The following is an 18,408-nucleotide window of genomic DNA, read 5'->3' as shown; positions in this document are numbered from 1 at the left end:
GCCATTTTTATGGATGATCGTAAATGTTACCGGAGTCTGTGATTCCGCACTGGAGGTGGGCACCATACAAGGTCCATGTTCTAATTCTTTGTCCAAACTTTCAGGGGCTGGTTGAATTTTGACTGAGATGGGGATTACATCATTTAAGTCAGCTTTTCCTCCGGCTACATCATTCTGGGTACTTTGTATAAGCTCCTGCTGGGACTGTAGGGCTTGCCGGTCTGGTTCACCTGATTTGAATGCTGATAAACACTCCCCAGGACTACTGCTGACTTCATTATTATTGGAGGAACTCTCCATTGGTTCGTGGGAATCCTGTATATCACAGTTTTGTTGTGAACAGCTGACCTCCATACATGTACTGGTCTGTGTGCTTGCTTCCTGATGCAGGATCTGCTGGGGAGATGACGGAAGGTGGATAGGTCTCTCTGGATGGACCTTGGTTTCGGATTTTCCATCTCTCCATTCGGTTTGGGTGCTAGAGCTTAATGTGCGAGGAGATTCCTGAGATAACGTTGGGGGAACGGATTCTCGTGGCTGATCCAAGAAGATGAGAACAACCTGAGGAGAATCAGTGGGCAAAGTGAATCTACAGATCTGCATCTTGTAAAATGCAAAGCAAGGGACAGCCTGACAAAAATATCTATAAAAAAGTGTAGAATAAATTCAGTCTTCTCAGACCCGATGTGCTAATGTGGAGCAGGTGAACCAAGGCTTGCAAATCATATTACACGCATCTTCCCGCCTGGGGCAAGGGGCATCTTTAAAGGGGTTGTCCCGCGAAAGCAAGTGGGTCTATACACTTCTGTATGGCCATATTAATGCACTTTGTAATGTACTTTGTGCATTAATTATGAGCCATACAGAAGTTTTTCACTTACCTGTTCCATTGCTAGGGTCCCCGTCTCCATGGTGCCGTCTAATTTTCAGCGTCTAATCGCCCGATTAGACGCGCTTGCGCAGTCCGGTCTTCTCCGTGTGGAATGGGGCCGCTCGTGCCGGAGAGCGGCTCCTTGTAGCTCCGCCCCGTCACGTGTGCCGATTCCAGCCAATCAGGAGGCTGGAATCGGCAATGGACCGCACAGAAGACCTGCGGTCCACCGAGGAAGAAGATCCCGGCGGCCATCTTCGCAAGGTAAGTAAGAAGTCACCGGAGCGAGGGGATTCGGGTAAGCACTGTCCGTTTTTTTTTTTAAACACATGCATCGGGTTTGTCTCGCGCCGAACGGGGCGGGCTATTGAAAAAAAAAACAAAAAACGTTTCGGCGCGGGACAACCCCTTTAATTAGATGACTATATGAAGCTTCTCACAAAAACGTCATTTCATTAAAGATGTACACCTTCCTTGCTGAAAACACTTCAACAGTTATAACTACAAGTCTTTTAAAGAGCCATGCTCCACCAAGTAGATGTTTCAGCCTATAATCTGTGACAGGCTCCTATTCTCATGACCATCTTACCTGCTTGACCACTTTCTGCGGGCAGTGACATGCTCCCGGAAACTGGGGCACGCTTTCAGAGGACACATTATCCAGTGTAAGACCCTTTCCTTGATCACAAAAGTTGAGAACGATCTGTGAAATAATGAAAGGTCAAAAGGTAATGTACTATATAGCGCTAAAAGTGAGTTGACACCCCTGCTAATTAAGCGCTTTAGCCAAAAGGGTGCACATAATCCGGAACACATCCATATGTCCCTATGCAAAAACTGGTAACAGTACGATTGAGGGTATGGGCACACAATGCAGTTAGGATGTGGTATGACAGCCGTGGTTTTTCTCCATTTCATTCGTTTTATTGAAAACTTATGAATATTGACAGCATGTGCTTTTGTCACCAAGCTGCTAAGGATGCAATGAGTTTTTTAAAATATGAAATTAAAGTCCATATCTATAGCACTGATGGTTAGTATAATGTATCAATGAGTTTGGCATTTCGTTACATTTTGATTACATGTATCCAATTTGAAACATGCGTTTCCTGCACATGTGAAGACTTTCAGAGAGAAACCTATGGATAAACAATTAATCCATAGTTAACAAAATCACCGCATCAGCTGAGCTCGCTCATGAAGAACTGACTTACAGCAGCTTATTGCCGCATGACAACTGCGTCTCGACAGGACGGGTGTCCTCACCCAAATACCGAAGAGTTCATAGATTGTAAAAGTGGGATGGTCATAGGATGTCATAATCATTTTCTAAAATTTGTAAAATCTGAACTGGTCTCCCGCAGGAGCTGCTACTGTAAAAACGGAAGTAATAGGTCAGCATGAAGCGGTGACCATATAAACCCAAAGGCTACTGGGAGCTGAAGTGTGTAGAAGGTGTAAATCGCCTACCTTCTGTCCCATCACTCACTACAGAGATCCAGAGGGACATCAGCACAAGAGCTACATCAAAAGCTCCATGAAATGAGTTTCAATGGAGGAGAAGCTGCACAAAAGCCCAGGATTAGCATGCACAACATCAAGCATTAGCTGGAGTGGTGAAAAGCACGTATATTGTCACTGGGCTCTAAAGCGCTGGAAACATGATGAATCGCCTCTCACCATCTGACAGCGAGGCGATGAATGAATCTGGGTTTGGTTGGTGCCTGAAGAACGCGACCTACCGTACGGCTTAGTGCTTGCAGTAAAATGAAGGAGGAGCGGTAGTGGTCTGGGGCTGTTTTATTAGAGTTGAGACCCTTTTTTTTGCAGTGAAGGTTCAATCCTGCAGCATACCAAGCCATTATACATAATAGTTGCTCCCTGCCCTCATATTTGCATAAAGATATAGAAGGCAATTTACTAAGGCCAGCATTTCCTGCGATGGGCTTAGTATGATTTCCGCTGACATGCTCAATGCATGAAGAGGCGCATACCTCTTCATGCATTCAGTGCATCCCCAGCACCTCTGTGAGCCTTCACAGAAATGTATGCCTGGTCCCGACCAGGTGTATACGTCTGGCATAATTTACGGCAGTTTCTGGTGTAAATTATACATAAATCTGTCAGTGTGGGGCGGTTTCTCTTCCACTCGACAAGCCTCGCCCAATTTTTGAAAAAGGGGCGGGGCAAACGCAGAAGAAAAAAATCTCAACGTTTTTGGGCAAAGCAGGCTTGTACAAAAATTTGCATCTTTTCTACGGCTGTATTCGGGCGCAGAATACATAGCAAATAACCCCGATAGTATGTAACGTTTGCTGTGGAGAAATTCCACTGACTGCCCAGAGCCTGGACCTCAATTCAATCCAACACTGCTGGGATGAACTGGACCGACCCTGCAAAACATGAGCGCCTGACCTCAAATGTGAAACAAAGTCCGACTCCCCAGAATTTACTGGAAAGTCTCCCTAGAAGAGTGAAGGCTGTTATAGCCACAAAAGACGGACAACTTCATGTAAAACGCCCATCGTTTTACATATATGGCCTCCGACAACTCACTTGATTGACGCCGGGCTGGGGGCTGACCACCGTGGTTCCTGTGCCGCAGTGTGACACTTGTGGCCTGGGCTCAGCAGCTGTGAATCGGACGTCAGATGATTTCCCACAGTCGGGAGCCTGCAGCAAGAAACACATTGAGACCTGAAAGACTTCATAATTATAAACGTCACTCAAATAAAAGAAAATTAAGGTTTCGGGTGAAGCCGCAGTGGGGTGACATGGCCTTGTAGTCCCCTGCTGGAGCAATCATGTCTGCGCCATCTATGCAACCTTTACCTGTGCAGCTTTAGAGGACTGGGGCACAGACTGAGCGCATGTGCAAGAGGAGCATGAAGACGCTGAAGGCGGTGCCGGTCTACGTGGGCTGTCGGTGGCTGGCAAGGAAGCGTTAACCTGGAAGAGAGGAAGAAGAGCAAAATATTAGATAGGTGCAGAAATTCCCATGGTGTGGTGCATGGAGGTAGAGGATATAGGTAGCGGAGAACACATGGCAGCGATGACTCAACACAACATACTCCTTAAGGTGCTCAGCATCAAAGACGGATGTGGTAGGGGGGATTTAAGCAGATATGAATGTGAACCAGCCATGTCTATAAGTGACATCAAGTAGAAAGAATGGCTGGACGTTGGTTGCTATGGAAACTATGGGGAGCTGGTTTGGCAGGAGCGATCAGCGAGGAGAGGTAGAATGAAATCCTGTATGATTTATGATGTAGGAAGGGACCTGAGCGAGCTCCGCTTCAAAACACTGCCAAATAAATGAGCAAGTACAGGGTTATTGTATCACTAGGAATACAACCCCAATCATCCATAGAATTACCACTATGGCACAAGACTTGGAAAATGTCTGCTAGAACGGTCAGTCCAGCACAGAAGGGTCGGCTACGTTATAAGTGATAAAATGTTACAACAACATGACATTGCTATAAATACCAATTTCCTAACATACACACTGTCGGGAAAAAAAACAGCTCCTAGAAGAAGTTGTCATTTTGCTGCAAAACTTGGCATGCAGTTCCATCTCAGGCAGATATGCAAATGATTAGAGTTGTGGTGATTAGATGAACGGACTTGTGATCCGAGACCCTAAAAGTGGTTCCCCCTTGGCCTATAAAAGGGTCTGGGAGGCTCCTTATCTGTAGTGACCTCTTCTGCTGGTGTGGAGCTTGTTGACCACTAGACGCCTCTACGATGCAGAGAAGAGATGTCACCCCGCTACCAGAGTCTGAGAGGGGCGCATTATTGGGATGTGAGAAGCTGGATGGTCATATGGATGAATTGTCGCCCACCGGCCATTCTGCCCAGACTATTAGGAGGTGTTGGGACCAGTGGATACGTGAGGGCGCACACACACAAAGTGGCCATGCTCAGGATGCCCTCGACAGACCACCAGTAGAGATGATAGTCTGACTTGTCAACAAGCATGAGCAGCTCCAATTACTTTGTTGCCCACCATCCAGAGACAGGTGGCACCATCGTTAGACACCCATGTATCAATTTGAACCATTTTCATGTGTTTGACAGAAGTAAATTTGGTCTCACGGCGCCCATTATGTATATTGCCTTTGACACCCACGATCGCCTTAGTTTGATTAATTAGTTTCATTAATGACGAAACTGGACTGCTATAAGTCTTATTCGGCGACTAATCCAGGTTAAGTTTGAGCAGTGACGACAGCCAGGTTCATGTCTAGAGACCTCGGGGTGAGCGCCTCAATCCTGCCATTGCTGTGGAGCTGCACACTGTCCCCTGCTGGTGTGATGGACTGGGGGGCCATCAGATACGACAGTCGGTCACCCCTAGTAGTGGTACGAGGGACAATGACAGCTCAGCGATATGTTCAGGACATCTTGCAGCCTCATGTGTTCCTCTCATGGCGGCTTCCAAGAGGCATTTTCCAGCAGGATAATGCTCGGCCGCACACGCAAGGGGGTCACAGGAAGCCCCCACAACATTGTCACACTTATGTGGTTGCCTGGTTACCAGACTTATTGCCAGGAGAACATGTATGCGGTATCTGGGACGCCAACTTCAACACCCTATGCGTTTTCATGATCTAGAGGCTCAGTTACAGCAAATATGGACCGATATGCTGCGGAATACCATAGAGTACCTGTGTGCCTCCATGCCCGCCCGTATCACATCTTGTATCCAGGCTAGAGGCGGTAAAGCAGGGTATTAGAGCCTCTATACCCACCAGTATTACATCTTGCATCCAAGGTAGAGGCGGTACAGCAGAGCACTAGAGCCTCCATGCCTGCCTGTATCACATCTAGTAACCAAGTTAGAAGAAGTCCAACAGGGTACTAGAGCCTCCATGCCCACCCGTATCACATCTTGTATCCAGGCTAGAGGCGGTACAACAGGGTACTAGAGCCTCCATGCCCACCTGTATCACATCTTGTATCCAAGCTAGAGGCGGTACAGCAGGGTATTAGAGCCTCCATGCCTGCCTGTATCACATCTTGTATCCAAGCTAGAGGAGATACAACAGGGTACTAGAGCCTCCATGCCCGCCCGTATCACATCTTGTATCCAGGCTAGAGGCGGTACAACAGGGTACTAGAGCCTCCATGCCCACCTGTATCACATCTTGTATCCAAGCTAGAGGCGGTACAGCAGGGTATTAGAGCCTCCATGCCTGCCTGTATCACATCTTGTATCCAAGCTAGAGGAGATACAACAGGGTACTAGAGCCTCCATGCCTGCCTGTATCACATCTTGTATCCAAGCTAGAGGCGGTACAGCAGGGTATTAGAGCCTCCATGCCCACCTGTATCACATCTTGTATCCAAGCTAGAGGAGATACAACAGGGTACTAGAGCCTCCATGCCTGCCTGTATCACATCTTGTATCCAAGCTAGAGGCGGTACAGCAGGGTACTAGAGCCTCCATGCCCACCTGTATCACATCTTGTATCCAAGCTAGAGGAGATACAACAGGGTACTAGAGCCTCCATGCCTGCCTGTATCACATCTTGTATCCAAGCTAGAGGAGGTACAGCAGGGTATTAGAGCCTCTCTATAAAGGGGTCAGTTTTCCACAATAACATTATCCTTTTTCTCTGATACCAGTTAAAGGGGTTGTCCCGCGGCAGCAAGTGGGTCTATACACTTCTGTATGGCCATATTAATGCACTTTGTAATATACATCGTGCATTAATTATGAGCCATACAGAAGTTATTCACTTACCTGTTCCGTTGCTGGCGTCCTCGTCTCCATGGTGCCGTCTAATTTCAGCGTCTAATCTCCCGATTAGACGTGCTTGCGCAGTCCGGTCTTCTCTCTTCTGAATGGGGCTGCTCGTGCCGGAGACCTGCTCCTCGTAGCTCCGCCCCGTCACGTGTGCCGATTCCAGCCAATCAGGAGGCTGGAATCGGCAATGGACCGCACAGAAGACCTGCGGTCCACCGAGGGTGAAGATCCCGGCGGCCATCTTCACAAGGTAAGTAAGAAGTCACCGGAGCGCGGGGATTCGGGTAAGTACTACCCGGTTTGTTTTTTTTATCCCTGCATCGGGTTTGCCCCTTTAATGATTACAATATCAGCGTTACAATCACAAAGTTTTATTCCAGTTTGACAACTTCTAGCTGTTTGATTTTTTGTGACAATGAGTGTATTCTTAGGATCAGCAATGTCTTCTAATTGAAACTCCTCATCATTGCCCTCTGCACAACGCAGGCACCCAATACGGCAGCTGGCATCCTCATCCGTGAGGGAGACATTTCTATGCGACCGAAATGTTAGGGAATTGTCATTTAAGCGATTCTCTATTAGAAACCGAACATCTAATCCAGATGATAACCTCACCGATACATTAGCATAATTGCAATATATGTATACATAGGCAGCTCCTCTGTACTTGTTATTCAGGGGCAACATGAAAGAAACCATGCGTCAATCACTAGATGACAAAGGAAGGAGCTGCCATTCTTCAAGTCTCCGTGGAGCGTACGGCAGCTGTTCTGAGCGTGGGCCGAGAGCAAACAATGATGGCAGAACAGGGAGGAGACTAACGCAATGTAAAAAAAGCAGCGGTGACAGGTTCAAACATGATTAATGGGATAGACGTCGGTTGTCAGGATAAGCTTGGAATGAGAAATTGGACTGATGCAGACAACCGACAGTGATGAATGATGGAGTCAGGTGTCAGGATCACTCAGCACTTCCACATCCATCACCACCATTAGAACACAAAATAATGAGCTAAAATAAAAACAGGATCAGGTTGCAAGATCCACAATGTTAAAAGACCTTTCAAGATTAATAAGGTGACACATAATATCAGTACGGACAGAAAAACAGCTTAAAGGACCCTTATTTGTACCCTTCCATATTGTTGTACATAGGGGGCAGTATTCTAGTAGTTATATTCTTGTACATAGGGGGCAGCATTATAGTAGTTATATTCTTGTACATAGGAGGCAGTATTATAGTAGTTATACTCTTGTACATAGGGAGCAGTATTCTAGTAGTTATATTCTTGTACATAGGGGGCAGTATTATAGTAGTTATACTCTTGTACATAGGGAGCAGTATTATAGTAGTTATATTCTTGTACATAGGGGGCAGTATTATAGTAGTTATATTCTTGTACATAGGAGCAGTATTATAGTAGTTATATTCTTGTACATGGGGGCAGTATTATAGTAGTTATATTCTTCTACATAGGGTGCAGTATTATAGTAGTTATATTCTTGTACATAAGGGGCAGTATTATAGTAGTTATATTCTTGTACATAGGAGCAGTATTATAGTAGTTATATTCTTGTACATAGGAGCAGTATTATAGTAGTTATGTTCTTGTACATAGGAGGCAGTATTATAGTAGTTATATTCTTGTACATAGGAGCAGTATTATAGCAGTTATATTCTTGTACATAGGAGCAGTATTATAGTAGTTATGTTCTTGTACATAGGGAGCAGTATTATAGTAGTTATATTCTTGTACATAGGAGGCAGTATTATAGTAGTTATATTCTTGTACATAAGGGGCAGTATTATAGTAGTTATATTCTTGTACATAGGGGGCAGTATTATAGTAGTTATATTCTTGTACATAGGGGGCAGTATTATAGTAGTTATATTCTTGTACATAGGAGCAGTATTATAGTAGTTATACTCTTGTACATAGGAGCAGTATTATAGCAGTTATATTCTTGTACATAGGAGCAGTATTATAGTAGTTATATTCTTGTACATAGGGGACAGTATTATAGTAGTTATATTCTTGTACATAGGGGGCAGTATTATAGTAGTTATATTCTTGTACATAGGGAGCAGTATTATAGTAGTTATATTCTTGTACATAGGGAGCAGTATTATAGTAGTTATATTCTTGTACATAGGAGCAGTATTATAGCAGTTATATTCTTGTACATAGGAGCAGTATTATAGTAGTTATATTCTTGTACATAGGAGGCAGTATTGTAGTAGTTATATTCTTGTACATAGAAGGACGTATTATAGTAGTTATATTCTTGTACATAGGAGGCAGTATTATAGTAGTTATATTCTTGTACATAGGAGGCAGTATTATAGTAGTTATATTCTTGTACATAGGGGGCAGTATTATAGTAGTTATATTCTTGTACATAGAAGGACGTATTATAGTAGTTATATTCTTGTACATAGGAGGCAGTATTATAGTAGTTATATTCTTGTACATAGGAGGCAGTATTATAGTAGTTATATTCTTGTACATAGGGGGCAGTATTATAGTAGTTATATTCTTGTACATAGGGGGCAGTATTATAGTAGTTATATTCTTGTACATAGGGAGCAGTATTATAGTAGTTATATTCTTGTACATAGGGAGCAGTATTATAGTAGTTATATTCTTGTACATAGGGAGCAGTATTATAGTAGTTATATTCTTGTACATAGGAGCAGTATTATAGTAGTTATATTCTTGTACATATGGGCAGTATTATAGTAGTTATATTCTTGTACATAGGGGGCAGTATTATAGTAGTTATATTCTTGTACATAGGGAGCAGTATTATAGTAGTTATATTCTTGTACATAGGGGGCAGTATTATAGTAGTTATATTCTTGTACATAGGGGGCAGTATTATAGTAGTTATATTCTTGTACATAGGAGCAGTATTATAGTAGTTATATTCTTGTACATAGGAGCAGTATTATAGTAGTTATATTCTTGTACATAGCGGGGCAGTATTATAGTAGTTATATTCTTGTACATAGGGGGTAGTATTATAGTAGTTATATTCTTGTACATAGGGAGCAGTATTATAGTAGTTATATTCTTGTACATAGCGGGGCAGTATTATAGTAGTTATATTCTTGTACATAGCGGGGCAGTATTATAGTAGTTATATTCTTGTACATGGGGAGCAGTATTATAGTAGTTATATTCTTGTACATGGGGAGCAGTATTATAGTAGTTATATTCTTGTACATAGGGGGCAGTATTATAGTAGTTATATTCTTGTACATAGGGGGGCAGTATTATAGTAGTTATATTCTTGTACATAGGGGGGCAGTATTATAGTAGTTATATTCTTGTACATAGGGGGCAGTATTATAGTAGTTATATTCTTGTATATAGGGGGCAGTATTATAGTAGTTATATTCTTGTGCATAGGAGGTAGTATTATAGTAGTTATATTCTTGTACATAGAGGGCAGTATTATAGTAGTTATATTCTTGTACATAGGGGGCAGTATTATAGTAGTTATATTCTTGTATATAGGGGGCAGTATTATAGTAGTTATATTCTTGTGCATAGGAGGTAGTATTATAGTAGTTATATTCTTGTACATAGGGGGCAGTATTATAGTAGTTATATTCTTGTACATAGGGGGCAGTATTATAGTAGTTATATTCCTGTACAGAGGGGGCAATATTATAGTAGTTATATTCCTGTACAGAGGGGGCAATATTATAGTAGTTATATTCTTCTACATAGGGGGCAGTATTATAGTGGTTATATTCTTGTACATAGGGGGCAGTATTATAGTGGTTATATTCTTGTACATAGGGGGCAGTATTATAGTGGTTATATTCTTGTACATAGGGGGCAGTATTATAGTGGTTATATTCTTGTACATAGGGGGCAGTATTATAGTAGTTCTATTCTTGTACATAGGGGGCAGTATTATAGTAGTTCTATTCTTATACATAGGGGGCAGTATTATAGTAGTTCTATTCTTATACATAGGGGGCAGTATTATAGTAGTTCTATTCTTATACATAGGGGGCAGTATTATAGTAGTTATATTCTTGCACATAGGGGGCAGTATTATAGTAGTTACATTTTTGTACATAGGGGGCAGTATTATAGTAGTTATAGTCTTGCACATCAGGTCCAATATTAATATTGAGAATTTGCTACAATTGTATCCACTCTAGGCAATCCTCTCTAAATTGAATATTTGAGCAGGAGAACAGATTGCTGCTTGATCAATTGAATGGAGCTTGGGTGCAATACTTAAAGGGGTTGTCCCGCGGCAGCAAGAGGGTCTATACACTTCTGTATGGCCATATTAATGCACTTTGTAATGTACATTGTGCATTAATTATGAGCCATACAGAAGTTATAAAAAGTTTTTCACTTACCTGCTCCGTTGCTAGCGTCCTCGTTTCCATGGAGCCGACTAATTTTCGGCGTCTAATGGCCAAATTAGCCGCGCTTGCGCAGTCCGGGTCTTCTTCTTTTTTCAATGGGGCCGCTCGTGCCGGAGAGCGGCTCCGTGTAGCTCCGCCCCGTCACGTGCCGATTCCAGCCAATCAGGAGGCTGGAATCGGCAATGGACTGCACAGAAGCCCTGCGGTCCACCGAGGGAGAAGATCTTGGTGGCCATCTTCAGCAGGTAAGTAAGAAGTCACCGGAGCGCGGGGATTCAGGTAAGCACTCTCCAGTGTTCTTTTTTAACCCCTGCATCGGGGTTGTCTCGTGCCGAACGGGGGGAGGGGTTGAAAAAAAAAAAAACCGTTTCGGCGCGGGACAACCCCTTTAACACAGCCTAAGGACGTCAATGGCATTGTTTCTGGGAAGCCAGATGATGTAGGGAAAAAAAGTGCATTTGGCACTCATGGAAAGGTCTGATCACAGAGGTTACTGAATATAAATCCAATGTACACTTCGAATGTGACCTTCTTCAAGCAACATAAGATAAGTGTCCACACACACATATTATGGCAAGGTAGTTCACAGAATGGCCTGCAGAGGGCATGAATGCAGGCATTGTGTGTGCTAGTCAGCAGGGACAGCGGTATGGGTGGGACTGGAGGAGTTAAAACCTCCAGACCCATTGAGTTCCCTGCTGAAAGTCAGAGGAAGAGGCTCCTGAGAAGCTGTACTCCTGAGGTCTGGTGCGGACCAGGCAGTGTCCATCGTGAGTCTGACAGGGAAGGACGCCCGCTAGATGCCCGAGTAGGGGATAGCGATAAGGACACTACGGGTTGGAAAACAAGAAGGATGTGTTGTATTCTGGTGTGTATGCACCGTGTTGATGCTATAAACCTGTGCAGTGTGCTAATAAGGCTGGCAGAAGCCAGAGTGCTTGACGAAATTTGATCTCCTGGGTCTGTGAGAATGGCACAATCCATCTTACAGAAGATGATATCTGTTCCCATAAGGGAGTAACCCCCAGGTTGCCAGTTATGTGTGTGTGTAATATATATATTTATTAGACATTTCTTGGCCTTCTACCTTAGCGGTCACTGGATTTGTTTGGTTCTCTGCATACATGGATTGGGGGGGGGGGGGGGGGGTTCTGTTCTGTCACCGTTTGAAGTACATACACAAAGGATTTATGGTGCTTGTGGGCTGTCACCATTTTTTTTAAATGTATACCATTATACACTATCTTGTAGGCTATTGCTGTGTTTAAAACTCCTGAATAATATATTTTATGTTTTGGAGAGGGAAAAAAAGACTAAGGGTTTTTTTTTCATGTTTTTGTTCTTTTTTTAACATATATGGTGGAACATTTGTGAAATTAATTTAAAAAGTGCTGACAGTTAATCACAAGTACTTGGATTTATATAACCCTCTATATTCAGACCTTTTCCTGGATTACATACACCAAGACAGCCTGGTTTCTGTGGGATCAGGTTTGTGCGCCCTTCCTCTGTGGATATCTATGTTGGACGGGGATATCTTGGTCAGCTGTATAAATTGATTAAAGCCTTTCTAGAACTGCAGGTGTGGCAGGGTCACCTGGCCTATCCCGCCCCACCAGTTGAGTCTAAACGACATCTTTGCTCTTTTATATCAGTCTACCAGAGCACTGACCACTTTGCTAAATATATTGTTTCTAGGGGAAAAAAAAACAAACTTTTTTTAATTTTTTTTTTTTTTTTTTAAACATAAAACTAGAAAACCCTTTTGGTCATCTTTATTGTTCTATGTAGAAGGTGTGCATTAAAATTAGTGAAAGTCCAGTCTGCGGAGCGTGAGACTCTTAGGCCCAATGTCCATGGGTGGATTTGATTTGCAGCACCCACACGGGAGATCCGCAAATCAAGCCGCCCATAGGGATGCATGGGGGCCTGCAAAGCAGTGAAAGGTATGCGGATGTGACTTTTTCCCAGCGCGCAGATCACATGCGCAGGAAGAAATCGCAGCTTTCTCCATTTTCCTGTGGATCCCGCACAGGCGGCTTCCACTGAAGTCAATGGAAGCCATCCGATAAGTGGACCCCCCGCAGCTGTCACTGTGGACGTGCCGCGGATCTACGGGAAAGCAGATTTAGAAAAAAAGAAGAAAAAAAAATGCGCATGCGCCGGGCACGTTGGCCGGCACCCCCGGACACATTTGCCGTGCTGAACACAAGAGATCAGGCCACAACAGAGGATACCCGCGCTGGACCCGGAGAGGTAGGAAACTGTCTTTTTTATGTCCATGGCTGCGGGTACGCATAGATTCTGTGTGGGATTCCGCACTCAGAATCTGTGCATGCCGTGGATATTGGGCCTTAAGGGATATTGTCGTCTCTTACCTGAGCATTGTTCTCGTCGGTCTGTGCTGGGCTCAGGAAGAGTGTTGGCTCTGCTCCCTCAACCAGTTTCACGCTGAAGGTTTTGCCGTCTGGGTTCTTTTCAAAGGCTTTTTGCTCAAAGTGCAGAGAACACAGCTGGTATCTCCCAGTACCGCCATGCTCCAGATCCTTCAACAGCTGAGAACATTCCTGACCAGAGACCCCACATAAACTGGCCCATCTCTTTGCAGCCTTCTGCTCTGTTGGGAAAGGGTGGAAGGTGACCGAGCTGTCCGCCCTCCCACGATCGTTCCTGCAGCCTCTCACCAGACAGCGAGACATCATGGATCTGACAAGATAAGGAGGCAGAGACTGGCATCAATCAGCATCAGTTCACCGTGACATATCATATCCTGCCGGACAGGGATTACAAGAACAGCAAGCAATTAGTGGAATAATAAAAGGTATGCGGTAAAATGTTGCAAGAAAGAGAATTCTAGTCTGATGAGCCCACAGAGGAGCTGGCCATAGGGATTATATAGTCAGCTAAGCCAACGCTCATCTTCATCCCCCATTGAAGCCACACAAATGAGATATATGTGATTTGGGCCAGTCTGTTTATAACATCAGAGAAGGTTGTAGCTGCTCATTTTTTTCGCCCTGTCAAAATAACTTGCATGCTCCATTCAGCATCTATTTGGAGATCCATATTCTACGCCAACCTTTGAATCACCTTGTACAGAACCTGGATTACATCCTGCATTATATTCCAGAGCTACACTCACAATTCTGCTGCTGTTCTAGTCCCTGTATACATATGTTTCTTAACCTGGGTTATATCCTACATTATGCTCCAGAGCTGTACTCACTCTATACATACATTACATTACTTATCCTGTTCCAAGCCAGCTTTACATCCTGCATTACATTCGGGAGCTGCACTCACTATTCTGCAGCCTTCAGAGCTGAAATCTCACAGCATTCCCTGCTTGTTTGGTGTCTGCGAAGAGCATTCTCTGTTGATTTGCATTTTCGAAAGTACAGTCTTTACACTGAAATCTTACACTTTAAACTGAAGAAAGAAAGCTTGAACTTAGCCAAAATGTTATGGAGTGCGTGTCCTTACACTAGCTGACTGTCTCCAGTAACAGAATAACGGATGTAGTTGTTGGAAGAAGATTTCACAATATCTCTACAGAGGCACAATCTGGCTACTGTAATAAAAAGGGGCAAAACCACACTAAGTGTAAATGTGCTCTTACACGTTATTGGATTGTTCGTCACCATATAGCCATCGTTGGTCAGCTGCAGATTTTACCGTGTAAACAGGAAAAAGTGCAGCTGACCAGCAAGAACGTTTGGGATAGAACATCAATAGCTGATCAGCTGGGGTCTGTTTGGGACCCTGGCCAATCAGCTGATCGGGCATCAGCTGTCACCCCACAATATACAAGGGTACGGAGCGGAATCTGCTGCTCCAACCTCCGCGCAGCAGCTTCCACTCTGTACCCCTAGGCACTGCGGTGCTAACAACGAGCGCCCAATTAGCTGATTGGCCAAAGCTGTGAATCCCGACCGATCAACTATTGATGATCTATCCTGAGGACGAGCCATCAATACTATTTTCCTGGAAAAACCCATTGCAAAAAAAGTGCTTATACCCAATTAATATTGCAATGTTTCAGTATATAAAGTGCAATTACAACCAGCCAAACACTATGTGATCAAAGTGGAGAATTAATTTCACAGACATTGATCCTCTTCATCTGTTCGGGCATGTTCATATCCACAGTTATCACTTCCATCGTTCTGTTCCATCATAAGATCGCAACAATAAAACTGACGTTTTGGATCCATCACACGACTGACATTAGTTGCACATGAAGGAGTCAACTTAGGCGGAACGCACACGACCGAGTCGGATTCCACATGTGGGATCCCGCAGCGGAATCCAACCCGGTGCCTGGCCGGTGAGCCCTGCGTACCTGTCCGGATGCTTTTTCTTCTGTACTGCAGATGTGTCGGCCGACTTCAATGGAAGCCGTTCGCACAGAATCTGGCACAAAAAAAAGCATGCTGCAATTTTCCCCCCACAAGTGTGAACGCCTGCTCCAGATTCCGCAATGCAAATCCGGCCATGTGCATTGTGCCTTACTTGTAAGGAGATCCATCAGGTTCCATCATTTTACTGGAAAAAAAAATTAGCACAGAATGTGGAATTTGTGACGGAAGTTCCTAATAGAGTTTCCAACAGTAATCTGAATAGTGCCATATCACAGACACATATCTTCCATTACAAGCAGAGCCACTTGTTTAATTATAGACACAAGTATAAAAAATAGGGGGGGAAAAAAAGACTGAAAAAAAAAAAATTCCCAGAATTCCTCTCTGCCCCATCGTAAGTAATTGCCCCCCACAGACAAGCCCATTAGTCTTCAGCTAGAGCAGTGCCTTTAAAGTCTAATAATCTTGGAAGAGCAGAGGTGTGTCCCCGAGTCCTGGGTATCTGCTGATCATACTCTGCTGGGAAGAAAGTCATGCATTGCAAAGTAGGGCACTTGTCAACTATGATAAATGCCCCCATTTGTGAGAACTTGCTGCAATAGGATCAGGGATGGATAGATATCTCTCTGCTTTTTCTCCTCCTTCTTCCATGCAACAGACAGGAGCAATAGTGACAGCACAGAAAAAATGCACAACAGATCCATGTTCAGTCAGTATAAAAAAGGACTATAAATACAAAACATAATATAAACAAAATACACGCAAAGGCAACATAACAAGATACAATAAAACAAAATGTAACAAAATGAAATATGTTTATAACAGACAGGAAGATTAGCCATGGGTCAGAAATAAACACAAAATGCCCCAATTAGGATAAAAATGAAGAAAATTAAAATGGGATATAATGCAAAAAAATGTAATCAAACGAAAATCCAAGTAAAGATTTAAAAAGTAAACAAAAACCAGAGTGATAAATAAAGTTGATTTAAAAAATATCTAAGAATTATAGGAACAAACAGGATTTATAGTAAAAAACAAAACAAAACAAAACACACACAACAGACCAGTCATCTAATGGCCAAAAAAAGACAATAAAATAAATTAAAATACAAAAATATATTTTAAAAAATATATATATCTAAAATGAATGCAATAAAAATGTACATAAAATATAACGACTGTAAAAAAGTTATGGAGCAGACAGCAAAACAAAAGCACAACTTATACTAAAGTGAAAATAAACAAAAAGAGGCAATAAATATATAATAAAAAAAATAAAATTTTAACAAAATACAAAATTAAAGTTAGAATACATTTAAAAATATAATATGTATCACATGGGGGGCAGGAAAGACAGGACAGGTGAGGTCCATATGTGACAGTGACATATGAGGAGGAGCTGATATCTCCCTCCATCATCATATGGGACTTGGTGACAGTTATCAGAATACTGCGGGCACAGTAGCCCCTGGAGAAGGATGTTGGGGGGCACAAGGCGGGGGATGTTGGGGGGCAGTAATATGGTAACTGAAGAGATCCAATAAATATGGGGTGCAGTATGAGGTGTTGCTGACAAACACAGGGGAGATGTCTAGTGGGGTTACTACCATGTGGTGTTGTATATTTGGGGGACCCTCTGCTGCAGTGTGTAGCACTGATCAAGGTGTTGGGGGCCCCCTCTGTATGTAGTAAGGAGTGTGGGGGATATTGGGGTGCAGTATAGCAGGGTGTGCAGCACAGACATCACTCCGGGTGTAGGTGAAGTGATGGGGGCTCTGATTAGAAGTATTGGGGTGCTCCTGTGCTGGATGCTCAGTCACTCTGAGGCAGGGATGCCGGATTATTGGGTGCCTCCCGGGTGTTATGGACAGACATGAGGAACCCGTATATAACAGTACAGTCTCCGGGATTACAGGTTGAGAATGGCAGCGGTTCTCGGGGTGCAGCCATCTCGGGGAGCGTCCTACCTCGCTCAGACATGCTGCACCGGGGACCGCCGAGCTCCGGGTGTCCGTCCTTTTGTCTGGGCTCCGGGGATGCGACTGCCGGGGAGCGGAGACACAACACAGCGGACAGGAAGTAGGAGGAGTGAGGGGACATGGAGGCCGCACACACCCGCCCCGTCACCTGCCCTCACCACACACCCGCCACCAGCAGCACGGAGAGGGTCACACCTCACCCGCAAAGCACCACTGGGAGCTGTAGTCCCCCTGCCTGAGGAACGAAAGAGGCCGGGCTAAGGAGTACTACAACTCCCGTCATCCTTCACCCCCGTGCGTCACAGTCATTAGTGTCCCCTCAGCTCCCCGTGTATCTCAGTCATTAGTGTCACATTCATTAGTGTTCCCTCATCTCTCCGTGTGTCACAGTCATTACTATCCCCTCATCCCGCATTGTGTCACATTCATTACTGTCCCCTCATCTTAGTGTGTCACAGCCATTAGTGTCCCCTTATCTCCCGTGTATCTCTGTCATTAGTGTCATACTCATTACTGTCTCCTCATCTCCTGTGTGTCACATTCATTAGTTTAATCTGTAGGTCTTCTATTCATTACTATTGCCCCATATCCCCGAGTGTTGCGGTTATTAGTGTCCCCTTTCCCACCATGTTGCGGTTATTAGTGTTCCCTAAACTCCTGGTGTGTCACAGTAAATAGTGTCCCCTGTTCCCTCCTCTCCCTATGTATCACAAGTATTAGTGTCCCCTCATCTCCCTGTGTGTCACATTCATTACCGTCCCTCATCTTCCCGTGTCACGGTTGTTAGTGTTCCCTAATCTAATGTGTCACAGTGAATAGTGTCCCCTGTTCCCTCCTCTCCCTATGTATCACAAGTATTAGTGTCCCCTCATCTTCCTGTGTGTCACATTAATTACCGTCCCTCATCTTTCCGTGTCACGGTTATTAGTGTTCCCTTAACTGGTGTGTCACAGTGAATAGTGTCCCCTGTTCCCTTCTCTCCCTATGTATCACAATTACTATCTCCTTGTGTGTCACATTCATTACAGTCACCTAATCTCCCTAGTG

At 43.9% G+C, this 18,408-nt stretch overlaps 1 protein-coding gene across 5 annotated transcripts in view; it reads right to left on the bottom strand.

Annotated features, from left to right (window-relative positions):
• Positions 1–17,512, bottom strand: part of LOC136586642 (uncharacterized) — a 48,075-nt gene extending 30,563 nt beyond the window's left edge. For all 5 annotated transcript variants that reach the window (XM_066584798.1, XM_066584797.1, XM_066584801.1 and 2 more), the window contains exons 1-6: positions 17,350–17,512; positions 13,397–13,724; positions 3,704–3,820; positions 3,428–3,544; positions 1,461–1,574; positions 31–561 (exon numbers count right to left, since the gene is read on the bottom strand). In XM_066584798.1, coding sequence (XP_066440895.1) covers positions 31–561; positions 1,461–1,574; positions 3,428–3,544; positions 3,704–3,820; positions 13,397–13,720 — 1,203 coding nt within the window. In that variant the 5' untranslated portion in view covers positions 13,721–13,724; positions 17,350–17,512. The remainder of the gene's footprint in view (positions 1–30; positions 562–1,460; positions 1,575–3,427; positions 3,545–3,703; positions 3,821–13,396; positions 13,725–17,349) is intronic.
• Between the last annotated feature and the right edge of the window lie 896 nt (positions 17,513–18,408).

Source organism: Eleutherodactylus coqui, chromosome 12 (assembly GCF_035609145.1).
Source record: "Eleutherodactylus coqui strain aEleCoq1 chromosome 12, aEleCoq1.hap1, whole genome shotgun sequence".
Classification (NCBI taxonomy): domain Eukaryota; kingdom Metazoa; phylum Chordata; class Amphibia; order Anura; family Eleutherodactylidae; genus Eleutherodactylus; species Eleutherodactylus coqui.
This window is presented reverse-complemented; position numbering and strand designations above follow the sequence as displayed.